General features: G+C 52.3%; 1 protein-coding gene across 1 annotated transcript; it reads right to left on the bottom strand.

The window, feature by feature from the left end:
* Nucleotides 1-45: 45 nt before the first annotated feature.
* On the bottom strand, nt 46-1,555 carry FAH12 (Oleate hydroxylase fah12; the record flags this gene model as incomplete). Its single annotated transcript, XM_053198770.1, has 2 exons — nt 46-455; nt 514-1,555. The coding sequence occupies 2 exons, from the start codon at nt 1,553-1,555 to the stop codon at nt 46-48; spliced, it is 1,452 nt and encodes a 483-aa protein (XP_053043788.1).
* Nucleotides 1,556-12,397: the final 10,842 nt, after the last annotated feature.

The raw sequence follows: 12,397 nt of genomic DNA, 5'->3' as shown, positions 1-12,397 counted from the left end.
CTTTTTTTTTTTTTTTTTTTTCATTCAGTCGCTCAATTCCATGAATTAGTTCACCGCACCCTTGATAGGGGCAGTGCCGAGACCGTTGTGGTTGCGGAAGAACAAGACACCCTTGCCCTCGCCCTGGGCCTCAGCGCTAGGCTCAACCCACTGACACATGCGCGCAGACTTGTACAAGGCCTTGATGAAGCCAACCGGACCATCCTTGACGTCAGCACGGTAGTGCTTGCCCATAACGGGCTTAATGGCATCGGAAGCCTCGTCGGCGTTGTAGAAGGGGATAGTGCTGATGTAGTGATGAAGGACGTGGGTCTCGATGATGCCGTGGAGGAGGTGGCGTCCGATGAAGCCCATCTCGCGGTCGATAGTGGCAGCGGCGCCGCGGACGAAGTTCCACTCACCAGCGGTGTAGTGAGGAAGGGTAGGGTCGGTGTGCTGGAGGAAGGTAATGGCAACTGTCAAGGAAAATTAGCTGACAGCCACAAGATTCGAAACGAGACTGTGGGCACTTACCGAGCCAGTGGTTAACCCAGAGGTAGGGAATGAAGTACCAGACCAGGAGGTTGGACCAGCCGAACTTGTTGCCGAGCAGGGTGAGGACGGCCATGGTGATGCCTACGCCAATGTCAGAGGCGATGATGAGCTTGGCATCCTTGGCCTCGAAGATGGGACTGCTGGGATCGAAGTGGTTGACACCACCGCCGGCACCGTTGTGCTTGCCCTTGCCGCGGCCCTCACGCTGGCGCTCGTGGAAGTTGTGGCCGGTGACGTTGGTCATGAGGTAGTTGGGCCAGCCAACGAGCTGTTGGGCGATGAGCATCAGGAGAGTGTAGATGGGGGTCTCCTCAGCCAGCTCGCCGACTTCGTGGGCCAAGCGGCCGGCGCGGGTGGCCTGCTGCTCGCGAGTGCGGGGCACGAAAACCATGTCACGCTCCATGTGGCCAGTGGCCTTGTGGTGCTTGCTGTGGGAGATCTGCCAGCTGAAGTAAGGGACGAGGAGAGCCGAGTGAAGAACCCAGCCGGTGGCGTGGTTGATGGTCTTGGAGGGCGAAAAGGCCTGGTGACCGCACTCGTGGGCAATGACCCAGAGACCGGTTCCAAAGAGACCCTGGAGAATGGTGTAGATGCCCCAGAGAACGACACGAACAGCCTTGGAAGGCACGTACTCGGGGGTAGCGAAGTTGTGGAAAATCACGAAGGTGGTGGCGAGGCAGAGGATATCGCGAGCAATGTAGGCGTATCCCTTGAGGGCAGAACGCTCGAAGCAGTGCTTGGGGATAGCGTTGTGGATGTCCTTGATAGTGAAATCAGGAGGGGTGAACTCGTTGCCGTAGGTGTCGTACAGCTTGGTGTAATTGGCCTTCTTCTCGAGGACGGCATCGTCAGAAGCCATAGACGACAAGGACGTCGACGAAGCAGAAGGACGGGGCGAATCCACGGGTGAAGCCATGGCAGTGGAAGGAACCGAAGCGTCGGTCTCGGTGGTGTTGCTGGTGACGGTGCGGCGGAGAACGGGGTTCTGGCCGGCCGGCGCAGACGAAGTGGTGGAAGCCATGGCGGCTGGTATTATGGTGCTGCTTCTAGGAAGAGAAGAGGGAGGGAGTATGGGAGCAGCTTGGTGATGTTGTTGCCTCGGTATTGGATGAATACACTCAGAGGAACGGTTGACAAGTTCCAATGGCCCTTGGGAGAAGAGAGAGGGATACCAATTGGGTCGCAGGGAGGGAACAAGAATCAAGAATCACAGGCGGGAACAGGAGGAAGGGAGGGGAGTAATAAATGAAGGCACTCTGGGAAAAACCTCAGGTCGGTATCGGGTCGTGGCGGAGGCGAAAAGACAAAATAGTTAGCAAACGATGGGTCGGGACGGGACCCGTTGTCAACTGTGTCTCTCCAGGGCCTTGGCTCGCTAATACCGAGTAGTGACAAGTGGCCGGTCAGGTACCGTAACGGATGGAGCGAAAGGAGACCCCTGTGACTTTTTTCGGAGGAGTGAGTGGTGTGCAGGTAAACTGGACCATCTGTATTAAACTGAAGGGAGGTCTGCTTGGTGTCCGTAGTGGTGGTGGCCGAAGGTGTGCTGTGCTGTGCTGTTCTGTGCTCTACCGTGTAAGGTATGCTGTGTGAGGTGGTCTGTCTGGCCTCGGTTCCGTTTTTGTTGGGGACGAACTGGAGAGAGGGAAAGAGAGGCAGCTTGGTTGCTTGTGGCCTGCGGGGATTTGCAGGGCACGGTGCAAGGGGAGAAAGAGCAGGACCAGGGACGGGAGGGACGAAATGCGTGGCAGGGGATGGGGGGCCACCGGGGCACCGGGGGTGTGGAAGCAATGAAATGTGCTCGTGTCAAGTCGTTCCGTGTGGTGGTCGGTTGCTTTGCTCCATTTACAATTGCTGTTGGATTTTTCTGCTGGGCCTCGATGTTGATTGAGTTACCCACCAAAGGAGGACGATGTGGAGGAAGGAGGAGGCAAGAAAGTCAAGTAACCCGTACATCCACTGCCTGGGTGAGGTACAAGATTATTGCACCACTTATCATGTGTCAAGAGGTATCTTTCCTCCCCACCTCCTTCCATATATGGGCTAAGGTACTCCGTAGAGTCGCGACTACCTGCCTACCTTACCTTACCTATGCGAGTACCTTACCTCAGGTAGCCTTTCCGAATCCCATGAGAGGCCGGACGGAAGGAAATACCGAAGCTGGAACCTGCTCCTGGTCATGGAAGTATCTGAACTGGAAGCTATTCCTTCCCATACGCCATACGGAGTATCATTAGGTAAGGAAGGTTTTGCATGTATACCACCGCAAGGCAGGAGGGGCGTGTCCAGATGGCGTTCAGACATTCAGACACGGGCTTTGGTCATGTCAAATGCCATTGAATAAGGTACCTTACTCAGGTACCGATTATATCGAGGGATAGGAGCATACTTTGTGAGATACTTAGGTTCCGTAATCGACCGTTTCCTCGGCTGTTGTTGATAACAGGAGTTGCTCGCCTGCCCACAGCAGCAACGACACTCACAAGCCAAAACCCGGCCTACCGTTTTTTGATGGATGTGTAGCTTGGCGACGCCGACTATGAATGAGATTCTTGCGGCTTTCCCAAACCTTTTTGGAGAAGGCACACCTTTTTTTTTTTTCTTCCGCACCAGAGGGGAAGGGAAAAGATCGGCTGAAAAAGAATTTTTGGGACGAAGTCGGCGGTCTGAAGGGTCTTGGTCCGGTACGTACCTGAGTCTAGTGTAAGGCGAAAAGGAAGGAAAGAATGAAAGTTGGGAATGCATCAGTCGTGTTTCGTTGTACATCTACATCCACCAAGATTCCATTCGCCAACATTCAGACTCACCTTTGCCTAAACGCATTGTAACAGCTACCTTCCAACCCAACGTGCCAACCTATGCAGTCCAGCTGCATCAGACGCAGCTTGCAGCGAGGTACAGTAAGGTACCTCGCGCAAATGTGCCTTCCACTGACCGTTCCTCGCCCACGCTGCAATGCTGCATTTACCGCACAGACTCAAGGCAAGGCAATCTGATTCTTGACCGTGCTGAATTTCGCCCTTTTCCTCTTTCTCCGACTTGACATCTGAGCCTACCTCAGAGCCGCTATTGACACGCGACGGTATTTGCATCAGTCTGGATCCTCTCACCGTCCCCGCCATTGCCACTGTTTGCATCTGGGTCATGTTCCAGCTCCCAGCAGCAAATCCACCCCTATTGAGAGGCAAATTCATGCCTGGCAGGGCAACACATGGACCGCTCCATTGCAACGCGAGACAGGCACCATGTCCGCTGTCTACCTACCTATTTGTCGTCTGGAGCTCTCTTCTGGAGCTCTTACCAGGTACCCGTACCTTTCGGCACCGACATACCTCCACGGGGTTAGGAGTACCGAGACTTTGAACCGTATCTCTTCGCTCCATGCCTCCCTTGGCCCTCCGTTTCTCAAGCACTTTGCGGCTTGCCTCCTCGTGCCTCACTCCCGCCTGGCTCATGCTAATGCACCCTTACCCTTACCTGTGGTCCACTTTGGCCATGCTCTAACCTCACCGCCCTTCAAGCCAGCCGGCTGGACTCCTTGTGAGGCAGATCAGAGCCAGACTGTGGCAAAGTCGATATGGTTCATCATCATCATCATCAGCAGTAGCAGCAGCAGCAGAATGCCAGATCCCTCAATCGGACCCGGATGGCCTCGATAGTTGGACATCGGAATCAAACACAATCCTGCAGGTATTGACCGTTTCCATCGGAGGCCTGCAGATCCCAGGACAGCCTCTTCGGAGACCCGAGTTGGACATATCTTGCGCAAGACAGCCTATGCTGTCACTGCATTGGTACGCAGGCCTTCAGACCTACGGGCTGGCGGTATCCAAGACACCACCATGCAAGTCGAAGCTGATTTGCCGAGCAAGCTGCACCAGGCGTCCTGCCGCTCCCGTTATGCCTCCCGGGTCATACTTGCGGTCTCTGACGTCTTGTCTTGTAGCAAACATGCAACACGTAGAATATCGATTGGCCTTGTTCTTGAAGATGGTGCAGCCACCCCCCGCCCACCAGTCACTCCCGCAAATGTCGAGCCTACCGTCTACGTTTGGCACAAACCGGCGTTCGTCCGTGCATGTGAAGATGGCGCTTGTTCGGGGCAAGATTCAGATCGGAAAATCCTCCAGTCGTAGACAGTGATGGTGTGGCAGCGTAGCCAATATCGAGTCAGATCAATAACCGCCCCAAACCCTGCACCATTCGACCAGCACCAGCAATTCTTGTCCGTTTCGATCTCACCACATGCTCGGAAATCGTACCGCAGCAGTCACTCTGTACATTGGTCACCATGCGTTGAGAAGTTCTTTCCGCCGACTTACTCCGACCAGTTCGCGATCAGGAGATTTTACTTCATTGTGGGATGTCCCTGGGGCGAGTGTCGATATAAGTACACGGCGGAGAATGCTCTTGCGCCGCAGTAGACCAGGGCCAACGTGTTGGACTTTGAATTGTTGACAGGATTCAGGAATGATTGGGGATACGATCGATAAGGTGTCCGCCGTCTCTCAGCCTTCGGGGACGGCAGTACGTACCCGGGTTCCCCACGCTTCTCGGTGGGATGACAGGGATGAGCAAAGTATACGTACCTCTGCACGCAAGGGCGGAAGCGGTCCTCCATCTTTTCTGTTCCCATTCTTTCAACCCCACGAACGAAGCAGCGGAAAGCAGAGCAGACTGGGAAGACGCGACAGACTGAAGCCTCACGATTGGCCGACAATGTCTTCAGCCTACCTTATTCCATCCAATCGGGAGTAGAGCAAGTTGCTGACGCGGCTAGCCAATCAAGGGCCCGCAGCTGGGGAAGGGGGTTGAATCTTGAATTGACGCCCTCGCTTTTGTCGACGACGTCCAAGGAAGACAGTGGCCAAAGAAGAGTCTCTCGCCAGCTAGCAACTTTTCTGGATCGCTTCGCATGGCATTCAATTTCCACACTAGATTTTTGCCATGCACAAGGAGACGCCGATGAGGGACACGACGACAATTGGACTGGACTGGACTCGACTCGACTTGCCACGGGCAAACCCGCGAGACAGAGGATGAAACGACCTAGGATCGAGTCGCTCGACTTCTATCCTCTACGACCTCCACAGCTCACTGCTTGAACAGGACGCAAAGACCCTGAAACAAGGGTGGGAACGCCGTCTTCTGGAAGCATCATGGCATTCCAGGGTCCGGTTTTTGCCTGCTTCGCTTCTCTAAGTAGCGCCGTGAAGATCAGTTACTCCCCTTTTCCCCTCTATTACTCTCTTATTTTTATTTTTACTTGCTGCCCTTGAAATTTTCTGTTGGGGTTCAAATTTGTTGAGATGGTTGCAGTCCAGGGCAGGGCCTTGTCGCGATGGCAGAGCTTCATTGGTACGTACTGATAGAACCCCACTCAGATGGATGAATCCCCCGGTCTTTGCTCTCGCAAGTCGCAACTTCCTGCTCTCTCTCCAGAGATACGTACCTCGGGAACTTCAGCACACGCCAGGGCAGTCTTGATTCACTCTCGACTGTTGAATCTTCGCAACGAATGGACACCTTGTGGTGGAAGCACTCATCAATGCCGGCCATTGTGAGATTATGTGGACTGGGAAACAAAGCTCCATCGACTTTTCAGAATCCCGATTATCGTGGAGACTACCTATCGATGTTCCAGTTCCACCCAACGCTGAGACCATCGAGATCCCCGAGGACCAATCCCAACATACTCAATTACACGGGGGACAAGGATTGGTGCAAGCTGGCAAGCTGCTTGTCGGTAAGGCCTCTGCTGCTTACACCCAATTTTCAACTATCACATGGTAATTGTTCGATATTGATCCTGCTCCGTCTCCCGCCCAGCCTGGAATGATATCCGTTCTGGCAGCAAACCAGAGCGCGCCAGGAGCAGAGGTGTGCCTCCGAAATCCATTACTCAAGGGGCTACTTCGTACGGAGTACAGCCAACGGCTATTTACACGACGCTTCTGCAATCTGCACTGCTCATAGTGGCTCTCGTGCAAGTCGGGCCCACCATCGCCTACTACGTACTGTCGTGGACTTGTGGTGTGGTGCCGTCCGCTTCTTAACCCTAACGAACCCGAGGCCGGGCCCTTTTCACGGACAACAGGACCGACTCCCTTCACATGTGATTTGCTCCCCTCCATAGGATAGCGACAAGAGGCGGCAGTGACCACTGACAGGCGCCACAACCTGCTCCAAAGGTCACGACATTTCTGTTCACCCCTTGCTAGCACTTACATCCGTTCCTTTAGCTTTGCAGAGGAATCAGGGAACGATGGCATTGGCACTCTGCTGATACCTCCCAATCTCGGCAAAGTGTCCTGCGAGTTGACGGACCAAGCACGACTCGGGGGCCAGAGATCGCTTGTCTAGACTCTAGCAATGTCACTGTCAGTGACTGGCTAGAGGCGGAACATTCCCTTCGTTCCGTCTGGCCTCGGAGGGCCAACGCTCAAGCAGATTTACTTGCCCTAGCCTTTTTGGAGGAATCCAGGGTTGTGTACTCCGTATCTCCTTCGCATCGTCTCGTCGAGCAAAGAAGATGGGAGGATTCGTAGTAGCACCAATCAACAGTAGCTGATGAAAAGGTTTGGCTTATTGCGGTTATAGATGACCATGTCTCGTAGGGCTTTCAGCTGACGACACTTTTGTCTCGGTTACCCCAGCACTAGTCCGGATGACTGACAGCTCTAGCTCCAAAATGTCACTCGAGGAGAGTTTACGACTTGCGAGTTTGATGAGACATCCGCGAGAGCCACAGCCTCACGCATAGCTACCTACTCACGCATCCCTCAGTCTCGCCAACCACTAGGTACTCACTCACATGCTGTCTTCACTTGAAGTAGTCAATCGAACTATTGAAACCAGTTCCAAATCGCAGCGAACCGTGACACAGATTGCCACTACAGAGGATCCCCCAAGTCTCAGCCAGGTCCCTACTTGGCCTCCTATTCACCGCCTCAGTCCCGAGACGTGGAACAGCCCGCCCCTGACCGCCAATCACACGATACATGAATACCATTTCTCACCCAAACAGCTTGCTGCGTAACAGACATGGCCCTCTACGACACCTATTATCGTTCATATCCTTATCAAAAATACTCGTCCTCTAGGCGCCCTTGTGACAAACGGCAGAATGATACCCGGCGGGGGCTCAATGTCACGGTATCAGACTGAGCTGCCTTGCTGTTTGGCTGCCTTGCCTCTCCAGAGAAGTGCAGATCATATCCAAAGACATGTGAAAATACACTTCCCTCAAAAAAGCCCGAATATCACGTCCCCTGATGTCACTCGTGTCACACTGATATGCCACCGTTCTCAACAGCTTCATCGCCAGGTGCTGCAACACGCTTGATACTTCCCGGCTTGCTTCGCAAGTAAATCTGCATGGCTCTCTGTAGACAAGACCTCAAAACCGGCCCGGAGTATGACCTGTAGCTTACCATCTTACCTGTTACCCTCTGCAATGCTTCACCGGTATACCTGCCTATCAGAACCGCTCAGAGTCGCGCCTCCTGCCAGGTAGCGCCAGCCCCATCCGTCGCGGCTGAGACACCCAACAATCCGACCCGGCGTCTCACAGGCGCCATCTCCGGGTCACAGAGGAGAGTTTGAGAGGAAGTGTAAGTATCTTCGATCTCTTGGGGTATCGTAGTAACTCACTTCTTGTGCTGTGTCAGTCGGGGTTATTGTTTAGGTGTAACTCCCATATGGATGCCGGCGCTGGGAGATGAATGTTCAGCATGGGAAGCTCTGTTCCGCGGTAGGCGGCTGTTGAGTTATGGAGTACCAGCCAGAAGTCAATCTGGCCTTGTAGCTGATGGAGAATCATGTGGGAGCCTTGGCATGATGCTGTCTACGTAGATGTCACCAGATCCTTGCGAGACCGGTCCGAAGTTGGCTTGCACTTAAGTGAAGCGCAAGACTACAGCTGCGGATGATAGAGAGGCTTTAACAAGCTCGTGGCTTGTTTCTCCTCTTTTGGTTCGTTTATGATGGGCAATTCTTCTTGACTGGCTGAAGGTCTTCGCTCGTGTGGTGGTGTCGTTTCTTTTGTCTCACTATGTTTTGCGGTCAGGCAGACAGCACGTGCGGTAGAACTTGACACTTGAATCACTATAGGCCCTAAGAGATCATGTCTCTGTATCAACCATCTATTTGCTTGACTTTCTACGGCTATTCCAAGACTGGTGGCGAGCATCCGAGTTCGAGGGAGTCGTCATGCCAGCCAGGAACGAGACGAAGTCGGATTTGCCATGGAAGCTGAGGTTGCGCCTCGACCCTCTTCAATGATTTCCATCACACGCTTACTCTGCTGTTGGCGGTAGTACTGCATACGATCAGGAACCGTTGCATTTGGCTCTCTTGAGTCCTGTTCAACTTCTTCACCTTCTTCGTCTGATGGCCCTGTACTGGCATCGCCTGATTCAATGTAGTCTTTTCCCTTCCAGTACCGCTTCCCATGTATATACTCTTCGTCGTATAAATCAATCTCTTTACCTATCAGATTGAAATAGAGCTGTTCAGAGTCTTCTTGCTTTCTTCTCCAGGGGCCCGGTTTTGTCGTCGGCAAATGGAGCCCGACTTTGCCGTGACCAGCCTCTTCTTCCTCCTCCTTGACGATGGGAACGCCCCCTACTTCTAGAACTTTTCGTTGTTCTTCCGCAATCCACGAATCATGGGAAATAGTCCATGTATTAAATTGTGGAGTGTTTCGTCGTAGGAGGTAGTCATAACAGAGCTTCAGATCCTGCCGTACAGGTCGATAATGATCTAGCCAGTGACATGAAACATATCTTAGGAATGCCCGAAGAGGATCTTTGCGACACTTCTTCAGATAAACACCCGCTTCTTCTCGATTCAAGGCAGTCTTGAATACCTTTACTGACTGGAACAGGTTGATGTAATCAACGCAAATTTGGAGCATGTACAGATTTGCATCCGCCAGACTGATTGAACGTTGCCATTGCGAAACAAACTTCGAAGTTCTTGGTTCCTGTTTGTCTTGGTCTATGGGTAGAGAGTGCCTTTGCCGTTGGGAAGTCGTCCTAATATCGAGATCTCTGTGTTTGTCTAAAAGAAATTGGCGGGCTGTCTGATGGACTAGATAAATTTTCTGATTTCGGATCCTGACGAAATGGCCACAGACCTGACGTAGATGATTGATGAATGGCTTGTGAATGTATTTTTGCAGTTCTTGCAGATCTGACACGGTCGATGTCTTCATTCCTGGCTGTAGACTGAATCTATCATGATGCGCCTCAAGCCGGCGGTGAATCGTCCTCATACCTCTCCTTTCATCATTCTTGAGCTTATGCGTCAAATTTGTCGAGGCAATATTCCTTCCAGACCTGGTGGCGGCCCTTCGTTTCGTCTTTTTCTTCCTTGGTTCAAGTGCGGAAGACGAGGATATTGGTGATAATACTGATGCGGTCTCGGCGATTTCGAACTCCTGGGAGGCCCTGAGCTCTGGCTTCTTATCTTTTAATTGAGCCAACGCTCGTTTCGCTTCTCCTGTTTCATGGTAATCTTGATTGACTTCCACAGCTGCGCATAACTCATCCAAAGTCAATGGGCGGACGGCGGCAAGTATGAGTAGTAAAACCTTTCTGGTTTTCAAAGGTGATGCCCGACCAGACAACAATTTCTCGTAAACGTCTTCGAGCTTTGTGGTGGCCAAGATGGTTTCGATCTGATCCATTGAAATCCCGTCAACCTCCGCTTCTTTTACGATGTTCATGACCAAAGACACCCAAAGAAAAGTGTAATCGGCACGGCTGATAAGCCGTTTTTCAAGTCGGCTGAGAATGTCGGTGGAAAGCTCTGACTGCTGACCAAGATCCGAAATCTTTGATACGACGAAATGAGCGATATCCTTCGCAACGGAGACACTCTCTTCCTCACCACTGAGTCTGAAACTATCGCAATCTTCGTTGTACCGTGGGTCAACGTTGTGATTACCGTTGCCTGATCGGAGTCTAAGCCTTCGTTCGATAGAGTTGAGCGGTCGGCTTAATAGAACGATTTTGCAGGTCGGCCTAGCTTTCATGGGCACCGTTTTGCGAGACTGGACAAAGTCCGCTAGAGCTTTGATGAGCTCGTCCAATGACTTCTCTTCGCACTCATCCAGACCATCCAGTATCCACACCACGCCCTTCGTGTGAGGGTCCTCCATCGTTGCTAGGAGGATGGACCAAAGTGTGGAAAAGCAATTGAAGCTACTCTTTGGCATACTAAAGTATTTGACCATGGCGTGGTGCATTAATCGATGTTGTCTGGAGAATAGTTGGTGAAGGACCGCTGATACGGCCGAGTGTGCGTTGTCCTGGTTTTCTAGTCCTGGTTTTCTAGTCCTTCCTTGAAGAAGAAGTAGCAGACATGAGTGTGGCGATATGCTCCGGAGGTTCGCTTCTGAAAAAAGTCGACCAGATACTTCGCCGCTACCGACTTTCCACAGCCAGCATCAGCTGTGATCCACAGAAGAGCTGAACCTGGTACCGAGTCCCATAAATTCCATATGTTATGTGACGTGACCCATTCGCAAGTCTTGGCTATCGGGTCGTCTATCTGGTCAAGATGGTGTTCATAGGTTGAGTTGAGTTCCTTTAGGCATGCCATCGCCAGCGGATCGAGCGCTTGGGTTACATTAGTCGACATGATGATACTTAGTGGCACTTGCCTTTAGCAACACTCACGAACATCGGTGCCTGATGCTAAGTCCCCCACCGCCTCGCGAATAGCTAGAGAAGCAGCCTTGTATCTCGAATCTTCTGGTGCCGGAAACTTGCAGATATCGGAGTGATTGGCATTCGAGGCAATGGGCAACTCTTTAGGCCAATTCAATATGGCCGATTCCTTCTCGACGACCTGAGGTTTCACTGTCAGTTTCCACCCATACTACTTGGTAGAGAGGCTTATGATGCCTGGCTGACCACGATACCTTGCAATTCAAACCCTTCATGCGCAAATTCTCATAGAAGCTTCTAACTTCGAAGTCTTCCCCGCGAGCTGCGAATGACTCCGATATGCGCCTCAGAAACTTCGAATCGACCTTCAAACTGCTCGATAATTTGCTGTTGGTTGCGTACCCAAGTGTGCTGGCTTTTACAATGAGAGTGCCGATTTCGTCCCATGCAGCTAGGCTCGAGCCGCGATGCGGTGTGCCAAAGAAAACCACACCGTGAATATGGTCCAAGATACAGGAGTAGTGACGGTCTTGCTCATGGGCCATAATTACGGCCTGAATCTGTTAGCAGAAGGTTTCGCTTGATTTTGGAGAGCCGCGAAATCCTACGAAATGTTGCACAGGAAATGCGAAGAGTGGATAGGGTAAGAGCACTGCGTGTACCTGTTTGAAAACCAGACCCCCAAGGCTATGGCAAATGAAAACTATGCGGCGCTGTCTTTCTTCTGCGCTTGTCCGCTGGGCTTTTAGTGCCCAAAGAAATTCGGAGGCAAAGTCTGGTATATCTGATTCTGATCGACTGAAATAGGTTTTGGAGTTATAGCCAAACGTCAACACCCGTGCCGTAGGTATGTCTCTTGGCAGGCATGAAGAGTCGCTCAGCCACTGCAGTCCCGTTTCGGGATCCGTCCATGTCTCTTCGCGGTGGCCATTGAGCCCGTGAATAGCTACAATATCCACGCAGCCTGTCTTGTCCGACGGCTGCGGGACAAGAATCTTGATGCCGTGAGGGGATGCATCTGGTTTCTTTGCAGCGGTGTGTGCAATGCGTCTACCCGAGTCTCGTGCAGAGTCGATCTCTCGCCCCGATGATGCGTTCAGGTCGCTCCGAAAATGGTTCTCTGTCGTTCTCGTAGTGTCCCCGGGTGACGGACTACTGCTCTGAAAATCGGTGCCACCACCTGGATG

Source organism: Colletotrichum fioriniae, assembly GCF_027942845.1.
Source record: "Colletotrichum fioriniae strain IMI 355084 chromosome Unknown scaffold_4, whole genome shotgun sequence".
Classification (NCBI taxonomy): domain Eukaryota; kingdom Fungi; phylum Ascomycota; class Sordariomycetes; order Glomerellales; family Glomerellaceae; genus Colletotrichum; species Colletotrichum fioriniae.
The sequence above is the reverse complement of the archived record's forward strand: the minus strand, read 5'-3'. Positions and strand labels throughout refer to the sequence as shown.